At 38.4% G+C, this 12,644-nt stretch overlaps 1 protein-coding gene across 1 annotated transcript in view; it reads left to right on the forward strand.

Moving 5' to 3' along the window:
- Nucleotides 1-5,565: 5,565 nt before the first annotated feature.
- The window catches only part of Klf8 (Kruppel-like factor 8), a 26,302-nt gene continuing 19,223 nt past the window's right edge, over nucleotides 5,566-12,644 (forward strand). The window contains exons 1-2 of the mRNA XM_013035756.1: nucleotides 5,566-5,641; nucleotides 5,986-5,987. Of these exons, the coding sequence (XP_012891210.1) occupies nucleotides 5,566-5,641; nucleotides 5,986-5,987 (78 nt within the window). The remainder of the gene's footprint in view (nucleotides 5,642-5,985; nucleotides 5,988-12,644) is intronic.

Genomic DNA, 12,644 nt, shown 5'->3' on the forward strand with positions numbered 1-12,644 from the left:
ATTCAAATAACAGAGAAAAGTGAGAGATTTATAAAGCCCTCTAAAAAATGGAGTCATTAAGATCTGTGTATCCTAATTCCCTTTCATTGTCCATTTTGCATAGTTGAAGATGAAAAATCTTAGAAAAAGTTTGTTCAACTTCCCAATAATTTTTCCTCATACTAGCTAGCCTCTAGAATGTTGATAGAATTATCCAATGGTTAGTCCATTTGGCTCAAACCAGAAATAACTGAGCCATTCCTAATTATCTACTATCATACTTATGACATTTGAGATATGGGGAGAGCAAGAACTATTTCCAAGCTTTTTTTGAAGCTAGAGAAATGTGGATCTGAATCTGGCCTAAATCTTCTTCATTTCTTTTTTAAAATGTGTTTGTTTGTGCTGGCACTGGGGCCTCACATTCTCACTTAGCTCTTTCTCTCAAGGCTGACACTCTTATCAGTTGAGCCATACCTCCACTTCCTAACTTTCCTCATCCTAAAGATCATTTATTGGTTGGATATTAGGACATAGTATGTAGGAGATATTGTGCTAAAAGATAAAGATACAGAGAAAAACAAGACAAGTAATTATTGAGAGACCCAGTAATGCAGGGAGGAATCAACATTTCCTTGTGGCAGGTATTGTTGTAAACGCTTGAACACATATTAACTTGGTAAGTTCTTATAACAATTCTATTAGATGGTTTATTCCCATTTTACGAATGAGAAAACAGACACAGGGAGCAGGTAAAACCTGTTGAGAAGCCGCAGAGCCAGGATGTGACCCCAGGCATTTAACTGTTGAACATACTCATTTTACCATGCTTGATAACAATATGGAGGATACTAGAAGTGACTAGAGATGATGAAGAGCTAGAAAGTTCCATAGTAGAATTAGTTGAATCTGATAATCACCTAGAGGAATATGTAGAGAGAGACACAAGGGAATGACTGTCAGACTTTTAGTTTGGCAGACTAGATCGATGGGGATACTAGAAATTAAGATTGAATATATAAGATGTGGTTATGTTTCCAAATTCATTAAGAGTAAAAACCTGCTTGACAGAGAGAAAATTCAAATATGTAGCTGAGGCATATGAGGTGTTACCAGTTGCTTAAAAACAGGACATGTATGACAAATAGGGCAAAGAAGGATTAAATGGTAGAAGAGAAGGTAGAAGTCATTTTGACAGCCAGTTTGAGTTTGGCTTCTCATTCTAGAACCAAGGTGGTGTCTTCAGAAAATTTTTTCAGCACAAGACTCTTTTTTTGTTGTTGTTGTTGGTCATGGGACCTGAACTCTGGGCCTGGACACTGTTCCTCAGCTCTGCAGCTCAAGGCTAGCGCTCTACCACTTGAGCCACAGCACCACTTCTGCTTTTTTCTGCTTATGTGGTGTTAAGGAATCGAACCCAGGGCCTCATGCATGCAAGGCAAGCACTCTACCACTGATCCACCTTCCCAGCCCAAGAGACTCATTTTATTCGACTTCTTTGAAGACCTAGCTGATGATTTGGGGGCAGGGTGGGGTGGGGACCAAAAGTGTTCTCCAGAAAGCAGAAACTGAGGTTCAGTCTTATTTTTTTCTGCCTTCAGTAGACTATCATTGTTTAGAAGTGGATTTCCTTTGTTTGATAAAGGATTTACTTCATTTGGGTTACTGGGTCATGAGAGGGGTGGTGCATTTCATTCTCTTGTGCCTCATTTGATATCAATGGCATCATAGATTTGAAGTGGGCATCTTTGTACTAACATAGTTAGCAGCAGGAAAATCACTACAAAGAGAATTGTAGAAGTTGCAAAAATGGCCAGTTGAAGTCCATAATAAATTATAAGGAGAAGCTGCTAAACTTGATAACTAATTCAACGCATGAATTTAACAAGAATGTTAAATAATAACAACCACCACTTGAGGATTATCAGGAATTTTTTTTGAAGATTACAAACAAACTTGACTTTCAGTATATTCTCTAACTAAAGTATTTATAAACAGTTCATCAGAGCCCTTATTTTTTACAGACTTGTGTATACACACGCACACATACACACGTGTGTATGGGCCAATAATGAAATTTGAGTTCAAGGACTGTGCCACTGTTCTTTAGATTCTTTGCTCAAGGCTGGCTCTCTGCCATTTGAACCACACCTCCATTTTTAGCTTTTTGTGGCTGAATTGGAGATAAGAATCTCATAGCCTTTTTTGCCCAGGCTGGCTTCAAACTGATCCTCAGATCTCAGCAATCTGAGTAGCTAGGATTATAGGCATGAACCACTGTGCCTTCTTGTTACAGACTTTTGAGTTTATTGTTGGGACCTCAAAATAGGACCATCTTTGTCTTTAAAATTGTTGTGATTGCTGTATGTAATTTACTTGAAAATTAAATGTAATTCAAGGTTTGATTTTTTTTTTAATTTCAAAAGCACCTGTTTGATTCCCAAGAGATATTCTGGACCAGAGCTCAAGACTCTGACTGTGAATAATTATAAAGGCTGGAGGTGTGTCTCAGTGGTAAAGCATTGCCTAGCCTGCATAACAGTCTAGGTTCTACCCTGTGCACAGTAATGATGATGATTGTGGTAGTGATTGTAATTATAGTTATTTGATAATATTTTATATGTCAAGAATTATTTAGAATGAATTTACATAAACAGGTGGACTCATCACATTGTCTTTCTGTGTGTGTGTGTGAGAGAGAGAGAGAGAGAGAAAGAGAGAGAGAGAGTGTGTGTGTGTATGTGTGTGCCAATACTGGGACTTGAACTCAGGGACTGGGAACTATCCCTTAGCTTTTTTACTCAAGGCTGGCATTTTACCACTTGAGCTACAGCTCCACTTCCTTCTTTTTGCTGGTTAATTGGAGATCAGAGTTTCATAAACTTCCCTGCCCAGTCTGGCTTTGAACCATGATCCTCAGCTTTCAACCTCCTGAGTAGCAGGATTACAGGCATGAGCCAACAGTGTCCAGCTACATTAATTATTTTAAAGCAATATTTTTTCTTCCCTTTTTGGAAGGTGAAGAAACAGATTTCTAAAGGGTTAAGTAGCTTTTTTCTTTTTTTGGGTGTTGGAGGTTGGGGTCCAGTCATGGGGCCTAAACGGTGTCCCTCAGCTCTTCAGCTCAAGGCTAGCACTCTACCACTTGAGCCACAGCGCCACTTCCAGCTTTTTTCTTCTTGCTTATGTGGTGCTGAGGAATCAAACCCAGGGCCTCAGGCATGCAAGGCAAGCACCCTACCACTGAGCCACCTTCCCAGCCCCAAGTAGTTCGTTGACTGCATTCTGCTTCCTCAACACTGCCTTGTCTTAATCTATAGGAATTGAAAAAGACCAGATAGGAAATGGCTGTTGTAATCTTTCCTGGCTAGAAAAATGAGGCCTAATTGAAAGCACTGTGAATCTGAAGGGGAACTAAATTCCCTCCACACTGTCCTATGGGTTTTTCTGGCAGTCACCAAGCTAGCCCGGCTAGTTTTTTGCTGCCTCCTTGTGGTCGATATGAATGTTACTTGATTTAACACTTTAAAAACAAACAAACAAACAAACAAGAATCACACTTTCTTTTCCCATGGAAATTTCCATTGGAAATTGCTTAGCTATGCTTTCTGGTATATTACATAGTTATCTGGTATCCTATGTAGTTAACTTGCATTTTATATAGCTAATTATATCACAGGTGTACTTCAAATATAACCTAATTTTCTTTTATTCTTTCCCAGGCTTTAATTCTTGCTGGTTCTGGGCCTTAAACTCAGGGCTTCCTGCTCTCTTGGCCTGTCTGCTTATGGTGGACCTCTCCCACTTGAGCCATGACTTAAGTTTTTTTTTTTTTTTGCTAGATTGGAGATGAAGTCTTGATAACATTTCTTCTGGGGCTGGCCTCTAACTGCAGTCATCTGGAGCTCAGCTTCCTGAATAGCTAGAATTACAGGCATGAGACACTGGGGCTGGACTGAGTTTCTGACTTTAAAAAGTCATATTTTCCTTCTCTTTTTCTGTCACTAGCCTCATACACCAGAAATTTATTGACTACCTATAGTGCAGCAGGTAGTGTTCTAGGTCATTGGAATACATTACTGGAAAAAACAAGGTATTATTAGAAATTGGGCTTTTCTAACTTCAACCCTCTTTTGTTCTAATTTGGTACTATACTTCTTTTATTACCCTATGCCCTAAGGGCTCTATAGAAGTGTTATGCCTCTGTGGAAGATAGTTTAAAATCCTTTCATTCTAAATAGGTAAGTTGAAGCTTAGAAGAAAAGGTCCTTGGCAAAAAAATGATCAAATGTGGTTCTTGGGCATGTAACTCCCAGATCAGTCCTCTCTGCTGTATTTTCATACTTTCCAAATGGTTGACTTGGAGCCCAAACTCATAGTAATGTGCCTCGGACAACTTCAGATACATATTAATTATACAGTAAATATTTGATGAGTGAATGGATGCATATGTGAAGTATTCTAATGTGAACTATTCTGTCATGTATTTTGAAGTAAAATTGGAGACATAGTATTTTAAAGTGTCAAAATTCTCTAAACTCTGATAGTGACTCAGATGTCTTCCTCGTATTTGCTATGGAAGTTTCCGTGTATATTATCACTTTTTAACTAGGAATGATTGCTTCATCTCTGTCCTTTTGTCTGTCTCCTTCTCCCTCTTATTCTCCCTCTCCCTCCCCTTCCCCCGGTGTGTGTGTGTGTGTGTGTATGTGTGTATGTGTGTGTTTGTGTATGTACATGCTAGTACTGGGGCTTGAATTCAAGACCTCACATTTTCACTTTTTTTTCATTCAATGTGGATTGGTGGTATTCTACCACTTAGACACATCTTCACTTCCAGGCTTTTGGTGGTTAATTGGAGATAAGACTCTTTTGAGGTTATCTGCTCAGGCTGGTTTCCAATTGGGATCCTCAGGGCTCAGCACCCTGAGTAGCTAGGGACTACAGATGTGAGCTACCAGTGGCAGTGATTTCTTCATTTCTTAACGTTAAAGAAATAAAATAATTGTTTTCAGATTAATCTTTTAAATTTCTTGGGTTCTATTATAATTTTGTATCCTTGCTGACTGTGCAATTGTATTTTGACTGCTGTGTGTGTGTGTGTGTGTGTGTGTGTGTGTGTGTGTGTGTGTTCTATTTTTTGTCAGTCCTGGGGCTTGAACTCTGGCCTGAGTGCTGTCCCTGAACTTTTGTGCTCAAAGGCTAGTGCTCTACCACTTGAGACAAAGCTCTGCTTCTGGGCTGTTTTTTTTTAGTTTAGAGGAGAGTCTCATGGACTTTCCTGCCTGGGCTGGCTTTGATCGCAGCCTCCTGAGTAGGTAAGATTATAGGCGTGAGCCACCAGAGCCTGGCTATGCTGATATTGTTATAGAGATAGGGCAAGTTGGATAAGCTGGAAGAAACTGATTTTCCTAAGTGCAGGGTTTGGGAAAGTAAGCAACTAATATTAATGGGTTATCAAAATAATTTTAGTGAGTAGAATAAATAAGAACATTTCAGAGACTGATCAGTAGCTTGTAAATTGTGATCAACTGTATGCATATATCTTGTTCTAAAAGTCATCTTTTTCTTCTATCTTTTTCAGATATGGATCAACTCATGAACAACTTGGGGGTCCAACTTAAGTCAGAAGGTGGCTCACTGCAGGTGTTCAAACAGGTCAGTTTTCAGGAAAATGGGGTAATAATATTGAGCTATCATAGTATTGAGTACCTGGTTATTATTGCAAAATTAGAGCTCAGTTTTCTTTCTATTGACATGTTTGGGCACTATGAAGGGAGAAAAGCAGGTAGGTATCCAGGAAGTATCTGATATCTGGATTTTACTTTTGCCTAGGAAGTGTTGTAGATCTAATTCAGAGAAACATAAACTTTGAGATCAAGGTTTTAGGTACACTATTAGACCTTTGGTAGATGATAGTAATCATTTGTAAAGCACTATCCCATATTCTGAGTACTGTGAAGATTACATGCATTGTCCAGTTTAATTTCCACAATAACTGTTGAGCAGTGTATTAGGATTCTCAAAGAAAACATCTTTTTGGCTCTGTGTGTGGGGGTGTGGTAGGGAGAGAAAAAGGGAGAGAAAGGGGGAGGGGAGAGAGCAAGAGAATGAAACTGGCTCATAGACTGAAAACACAGAAATGAGTTTCAAGTCCAAAGGCACAGAAATTTTTTTCTGTGCTAGGTGCTGGGGAACAGACCTGTAATCCCAGTTCTCAGGAGGTTGAGGCAGAAAGAACACGAGTTCCATGCCATCTTGTGCTTCATAACAATACCTTGTCTAAAAAAGATTTTTTTGCACTGAGGATATCAGTCTCATCTTTGTTTTAAGGCTAGCAGCTAATAGAATGTAGTCCATTCACCTCATGTGGGTTAATGTGCTTTACAAAAAGACCAGTAATTTCAACATTAATCTCACACAGAACAGAAACATCAGGAACAATATTTGACCAGATTATTATAGCACCGTAGCCCAGCTAAATTGTCAGATAAAATTAATCATCACTAGTCCCAGTGTTCTCATTTTACAGTAAAGAAAACTGGCCCCAAACTATTTGAATAGCATATCTAAACACATCTGGCATTCACAGTTAAAGACTCTGCCAGATATTGAAATCTCATCTTGCTCATGGTTTAGTTTTAAGTCATTGCATAAATGAGATCCAAATATAGTCAAAATTATCCTTTAAAAGCCCTATGATTTTTTTTGTGTGAGGCTTGAACTCAGAATCTGTTATTATCTTTCAAGATTAATTCTCCCTCACCCATCTTCCCATCTCTGTCTTTCCCTCTCTCTACCTCTTCCTCTTTCTTCCTTGACTTCATTACTAGCAATCTATCACTTGAGCTATATATCCAATTCAGTCTTTTCCCCCTCTTTAATTAGAGATAAAAATCCCACTGATTTGTCTGCCCTGGGCTAGCTTCCTCTGTTCTCAGCCTCTTGAGTAGCTAATATTACAGGCATAAACCATCAGTGGCCAGAAAATCTGAATACAACTGAGTATATAGTTTTGTATATAGAATTTACCTGTTTCTTTACTTATTCCCAGGATTTTATTTAGGATTCTTTGTGGGGGGTTGGGGGTGGGGCCCTGTATGTGCTAGTATTGGGGCTTAGGTGCTGCCGCTTAGCTTTTTCCCCTCAAGGCTAGAACTTTACCACTTGAGCTCAACTTCTGGCTTTTTGGGAGTTAATTGAAGATAAGTCTCACAGACTTTCTTGCATAGGCTGGCTTCAAACAGCAATCCTCAATCTCAGCTTCCTGAGTAGCTAGGATTATAGGTGAGCAAGCAGCACCCAATTTCAGTCATTTCTGATTATTAAATGTTTGGCCTGTAGTATATAAGTGAATTGAAGTCACATGTGTATATTGTTGAGATCCCTTTGTAGACATTTTAATGATGTTCAAATCAAATTATTATCTTATTTACCTTACTTGTAACTGTTGCCTTTTAGAAACACAGCAAACACAGCAAAATTTGCTAATTGTTGTGAAACATGGGCATGTTCCTGAAGCTTAGTCATAGTTAATACCAAGAGGAAGCAGAGCTTACTTAATGTTAGATAAAAATCAATTGTACCTGTAGCAAAAGTACTCAGTAAAATATTGTCAAATGTACATGGCCACTCAAGTTTGTAATCTCAGTATACATAATAACTCCAGAAATGTTTTTCCAGGTTTTATTTATTTATTTATTTGCCAGTCCTGGGGCTTGAACTCAGGACCTGGGCACTGTCCCTTCTTTTGCTCAAGGCTAGCACTCTTACCACTTGAGCCACAGTGCCACTTCTGGCTTTTTCTGTTTATGTGGTGCTGAGGAATCAAACCCAGTGCTTCATACATGCTAGGCAAGCACTCTACCACTAATCCACATTCTTTCCCTCCAGGTATTATTTAAATAGAACAAGAGTTCTGAAATTTGAAGCCAGTTTGAAATTGGCTCAGTATTCAGAAAATTCTGGATAGTAAGTGGTCTAAGCACTTTGCTGTTGTTTGTCATTTCCAGGATATTTGTTTTGAGTAAAGCTAGGGAGCTTGCCATACATGGTTGCTGAACAATAGTCATGTCTCAGAGGACAAAGACAGGGAGTCTTCGTTCTCATGCAATGCTGTCATTGCCCCCAGTGAGGGGGAGTCACCTGGTCTATATCATGATTTAGGATTAGCTTGTAGCTGTCTAACTTAGGACAACGATGCTATACCCCTTTTCTGAATTAGTAGCTCACCATACCACACATCTGAGCACATGGGTGTCCCCTGCACTCTGTTTTAATTCCTGATTATTTGGTGAGTGTGTGTGTGTGTGTGTGTGTGTGTGTGTATGTGTACTAGTACTGAGACTTGAAGTCAGGGCCTTGTACTCTTGTTTGGCTTTTTCACTTCAAATCTCGTGCTCTATCACTTCTAGCTTTTTGGTGGTGAGTCAGAAATAGGAGTCTCATGGACTTTTCTTGCTCAGGCAGGCTTTGAACCTCAGATCTCAGCCTTATGAATATCTAGGATCACAGACATGAACCACCAGTGCCTAGATTTAGAAAGAGGATTTCTTAATTAAAATGTATGAACAGCATTCAACTTACTTTGGTCATATATATCTTCCCTTCATACCCATTTACTGTTGTTAATATTTTTGGCATATATTTTCACGTAGTCTTATATTCTCTTACTCTTCTTTTTCTATCACACACACACACACACACACACACACAGTGTGTGTGTGTGTGTGTGTGTGTGCGCGCGCGATAGTACTGAGGCTTGAAATCGGGACCTTGTACCCTTACACAGCGTTTTGTCCACTCAAAGCTGGTGCTCTACCACTGGAGCCAGAGCTCCATTTCCACCTTTTTGATAGTTAATTGGAGATAAGAGTCTCATGGATTTCCTGCCTGGGCTGTCTTTGAACCACAGTCCTCAGATATTAACCTCCTGAGTAGCTAGGATTACAGGCATGAGCTACTGTGGCCCAACTTATTATTTCCTTTCTTATAAAAAACAGCTAACTAAATGAATTAATGGATGAATAAACAAACACAAATAAAGAAATGAATCTGGAGACATTTTGGTTTCACTTTAGGTATTAGTTTCCTAAGATTGCTGCAACAAATTACCACAAACTTGATGGCTTAAAATAGTTAAAACTGGGGCTGGGAAGGTGGCTCAGTGGTAGAGCGCTTGCTTTGCATGCATGAGGCCCTAGGTTCGATTCCTCAGCACCACATAAGCAGAAAAAGCCGGAAGTGGCACTATGGCTCAAGTGGTAGAGCGCTAGCCTTGAGCTGAAGAGCCAAGGGACAGCACCCAGGCCCAGAGTTCAGGCCCCCACAACCGGCAAAAAAAAAAAAATAGTTAAAACTTTTCTCTCACAATCCTGGAGGCAGGAAGTTTTAAATTAAGTGCCATTATCCATCAGGAAATTCTAGAGGGAAATTGGTTCCAGTTTCTGGTAGCTATAGGCATTTCCTGGCTTATGGGGCCCCACCATTCCAATGTCTGCCTGTCTTATCACATTAATTTTCCCTTTTATCTCTTTGACTCTCATAAACATACTAGTCAGTGAATTTCAGTCCCAGCACAGCTGATCCAGCTATGTGAAAATCCTGAATTATATCTACAAAGACCTCTTTTCCAAATAAGGTAATGTCCACGGATCTTCGGATTAGATTGTGGACAAATCATTTGAGGAAGCCACCATGGTAGGTTACATATATTTTTTCTAATATATAATAAAATAAATACATATAAATATGTAAAATAACTTTACATATACTCATATAAAATAACTTCACTATGTATTGCCCAAAAAGCCATCTTAGATGCTTTAAAAAAGAAAAAATAGTGTCATCTTATTTTTCATATTTTTTATTTGTATACTGTAACCACAGTACACAAGGGGGTGCAATGTCATATGGCGGTTTCATTGTCATTCCACGCATGTATTCATTGTATTCCTATCAATCTCATCCCCTCTATCACTCTCCTTTACCCCACTCTCCCTCCTTAAAACAATTTCAACAGGTTTCATTGTTCCATATTCATATATGCAAACAAACTGCTTCTATCATATTCATCCTAATTCATCATCTTCAGTCCTCTCCCGTTCCTGCTGGTACCTACCCTCCAACAGTCTATTTGTTTTCCAGTCACTCATTTTTATGTGTGTATTAATTGCACCAAGGGTTTTCACTGTGGGTTTTCAGATGTGCGTATATCATGTATTGCTCAGCATATGTGTTGTTTTCCTTTTCCCCACCTCTAATCCTCTGTTGATCGACAGCTTTCATTGAGATTTTAAAAAATTCTATATTCATAGTTACATTGTATTTTGAAATTATTCACCCTATATTTTTCTTTACCCTTCTTCCCCTCTCCTCATCCTCCTAAATAGTCCTAAGCTAAAATATGTATGCATGGGGCTGGGCACCAGTGGCTCATGCCTGTAATCCTAGATACTCAGGTGGCTGAGAGCTGAGGATTGCAGTTGGAAGACAGCCTGGGCAGGAAAGTCTGCAAGACTTATTTCCATTTAGCCACCAAAAAACCAGAAATGGAGCTGTGGCAGAGCATTAGCTGTGGTAGACCATTAGCCTTCAGCAAAAGATCTCAGGGACAGTGCTCAGGCATTAAGTTCAAGCCCTATAATTGACAAAAGAAATTATATGCATGTATTTATGCACATATAAACACAGTCATGTGTGCATATATATTTATACACATAAATATATGTGCATATATACATGCATGTGTAAACCTATGCACATATACATAATGTACATATATAAAAATATGCACACATGCATGTATATACACGTGCATGTATGCACACACACATATAATCAGCACCAGTAGCTCATACTTATGAGTCTAGTTACTTGCAATCTGAAATCTGAGCATTGAGATTTAAAACCAGCCAAGGCAGAAAAGTCAGAGATTCTATCTTCAATTAACTCACAAAATGCTGTACTGAAGACATGGCTCAAGTATTAGAGTGTCAGCTATGAGCAAAAAAGCCAAGTGATAGCACAAGACTGCCCTGAGTTCAAGCTCCAGTACCTGGCAAAATATCTGGCTTTTTGAGCTTGTTTATATATCTCAATCAACCTGATATCCTCCAGTCTTATCCATTTTCGTGCAAATGGAATGATTTCATTTTTCTTTATAGCTATGTAATATTCCATGGTATATATGTAGCATCTATCTATCTATCTATCTATCTGTCTGTCTGTCTGTCTGTCTGTCTGTCTGTCTGTCTGTCTGTCTGTCTGTCTGTCTGTCTGTCTACCTATTGTTGCATACCTCAGCTGATTTCACTATTTGGCTAGTCTAACAGGGTGGCAATAATCATAGATATCTTTTATGATCTACAGTTCTTCAGATACATGGTAAGATGCTATCGGTAGGGATGTAAGCTAGGTCTATTTTTGGATTTTTAGGAACATTCATGCTGATTTCTTTAGTGATTGTCCTATTTTACATTTTTACAGTGTATGAGGATTCTTCCCTCCCCACATCCTCACCAGCATTTGTTATTGTTTGTTTTCTTGATGATTGACATTCTGATAGGGCAAAAGGAATCATACTATAGTTTTGATTTGCATTTCCTTTATGGCTAAGGAGGCTAAATATTTTTTCATGTATCAGTTATCCCATTGTAGTTTTGAGAACTATTTTCAATTCACTTACCTATTTATTAATTGGCTTATTTTATTTTTTTGCTTTTCAGTTATTTTTTTAGCTCTTTGTATATTCTGTATATTTATCTTTTGTCTAGCTGGCAAAGAGTTTTTTCCCCTTCTTTTGGTTGGCTTGTGATTCTGGTAATTGTTTCTTTTTCTTTGCAGGAACTTTATAATTTGTTGTGGTCTCATTTGTCAATTCTTGTTCTTATTTCCTAGGAAATTAGAGTCCTATTCACAAATGAATTACCTGTATAACATCCAGGGTTTTCTCTATGTTTTTCTGTAGTAGATTTAAAGTTTCAGGTCTTACTTGGAGTTCTGTGACCTGTTTGGAGTTGATATTTTTACAGGGTGAGAGATAAAGATAGAGTTTCAGTCTCCTACAAGTGGATAACCAGTTTTCCTGTATCATTTGTTGAAGGGACTTTCTTTTCTCCAGTGTACGTTTTTGGCTACTTTGTTAAAAATTAGATGGCGTTAATGAATAGTGTGGTTTTACTCCTGGTTCTATTCTGTTTCTTATTTTTTCATTTTTTCCACTGTTTCATGGTAGGTAATGATATTTCCATATTTTCATGCTAGATATTAAGCAAATACCTAACAAATAACTGTGTACATATGTACTTGGCAAGGGGGTGGTTTTTGAGATAAGAACTTGCTATGTGGCCCAGGCTGCCTCAATTTGGTAATCTTCCTGACAGCCTCCTTCTCAGGAGGTGAGATTATAGACAGAGATCACAACATCTGACTCATATTTTCATTTATCATACAATGAAATGAAACTGCTATTATCCTAATTTCTTTTTTATTTCTTTTATTTATTTATTTTTTATTGTGAAAATACCATACAGAGGAGTTACAATTACATGGGCAAGATAATGAATACATTTCTTATCAAGCATTGTTGCCTCCTCCTTTGTTTCCCCTTCCTAACCCTTCCCATCTCCCCCCCTTCCCCACAAAGTTGTAAAGTTCGTTTTTTT

This window comes from Dipodomys ordii, unplaced genomic scaffold, assembly GCF_000151885.1.
Source record: "Dipodomys ordii isolate 6190 unplaced genomic scaffold, Dord_2.0 Scaffold219, whole genome shotgun sequence".
Classification (NCBI taxonomy): Eukaryota; Metazoa; Chordata; class Mammalia; order Rodentia; family Heteromyidae; genus Dipodomys; species Dipodomys ordii.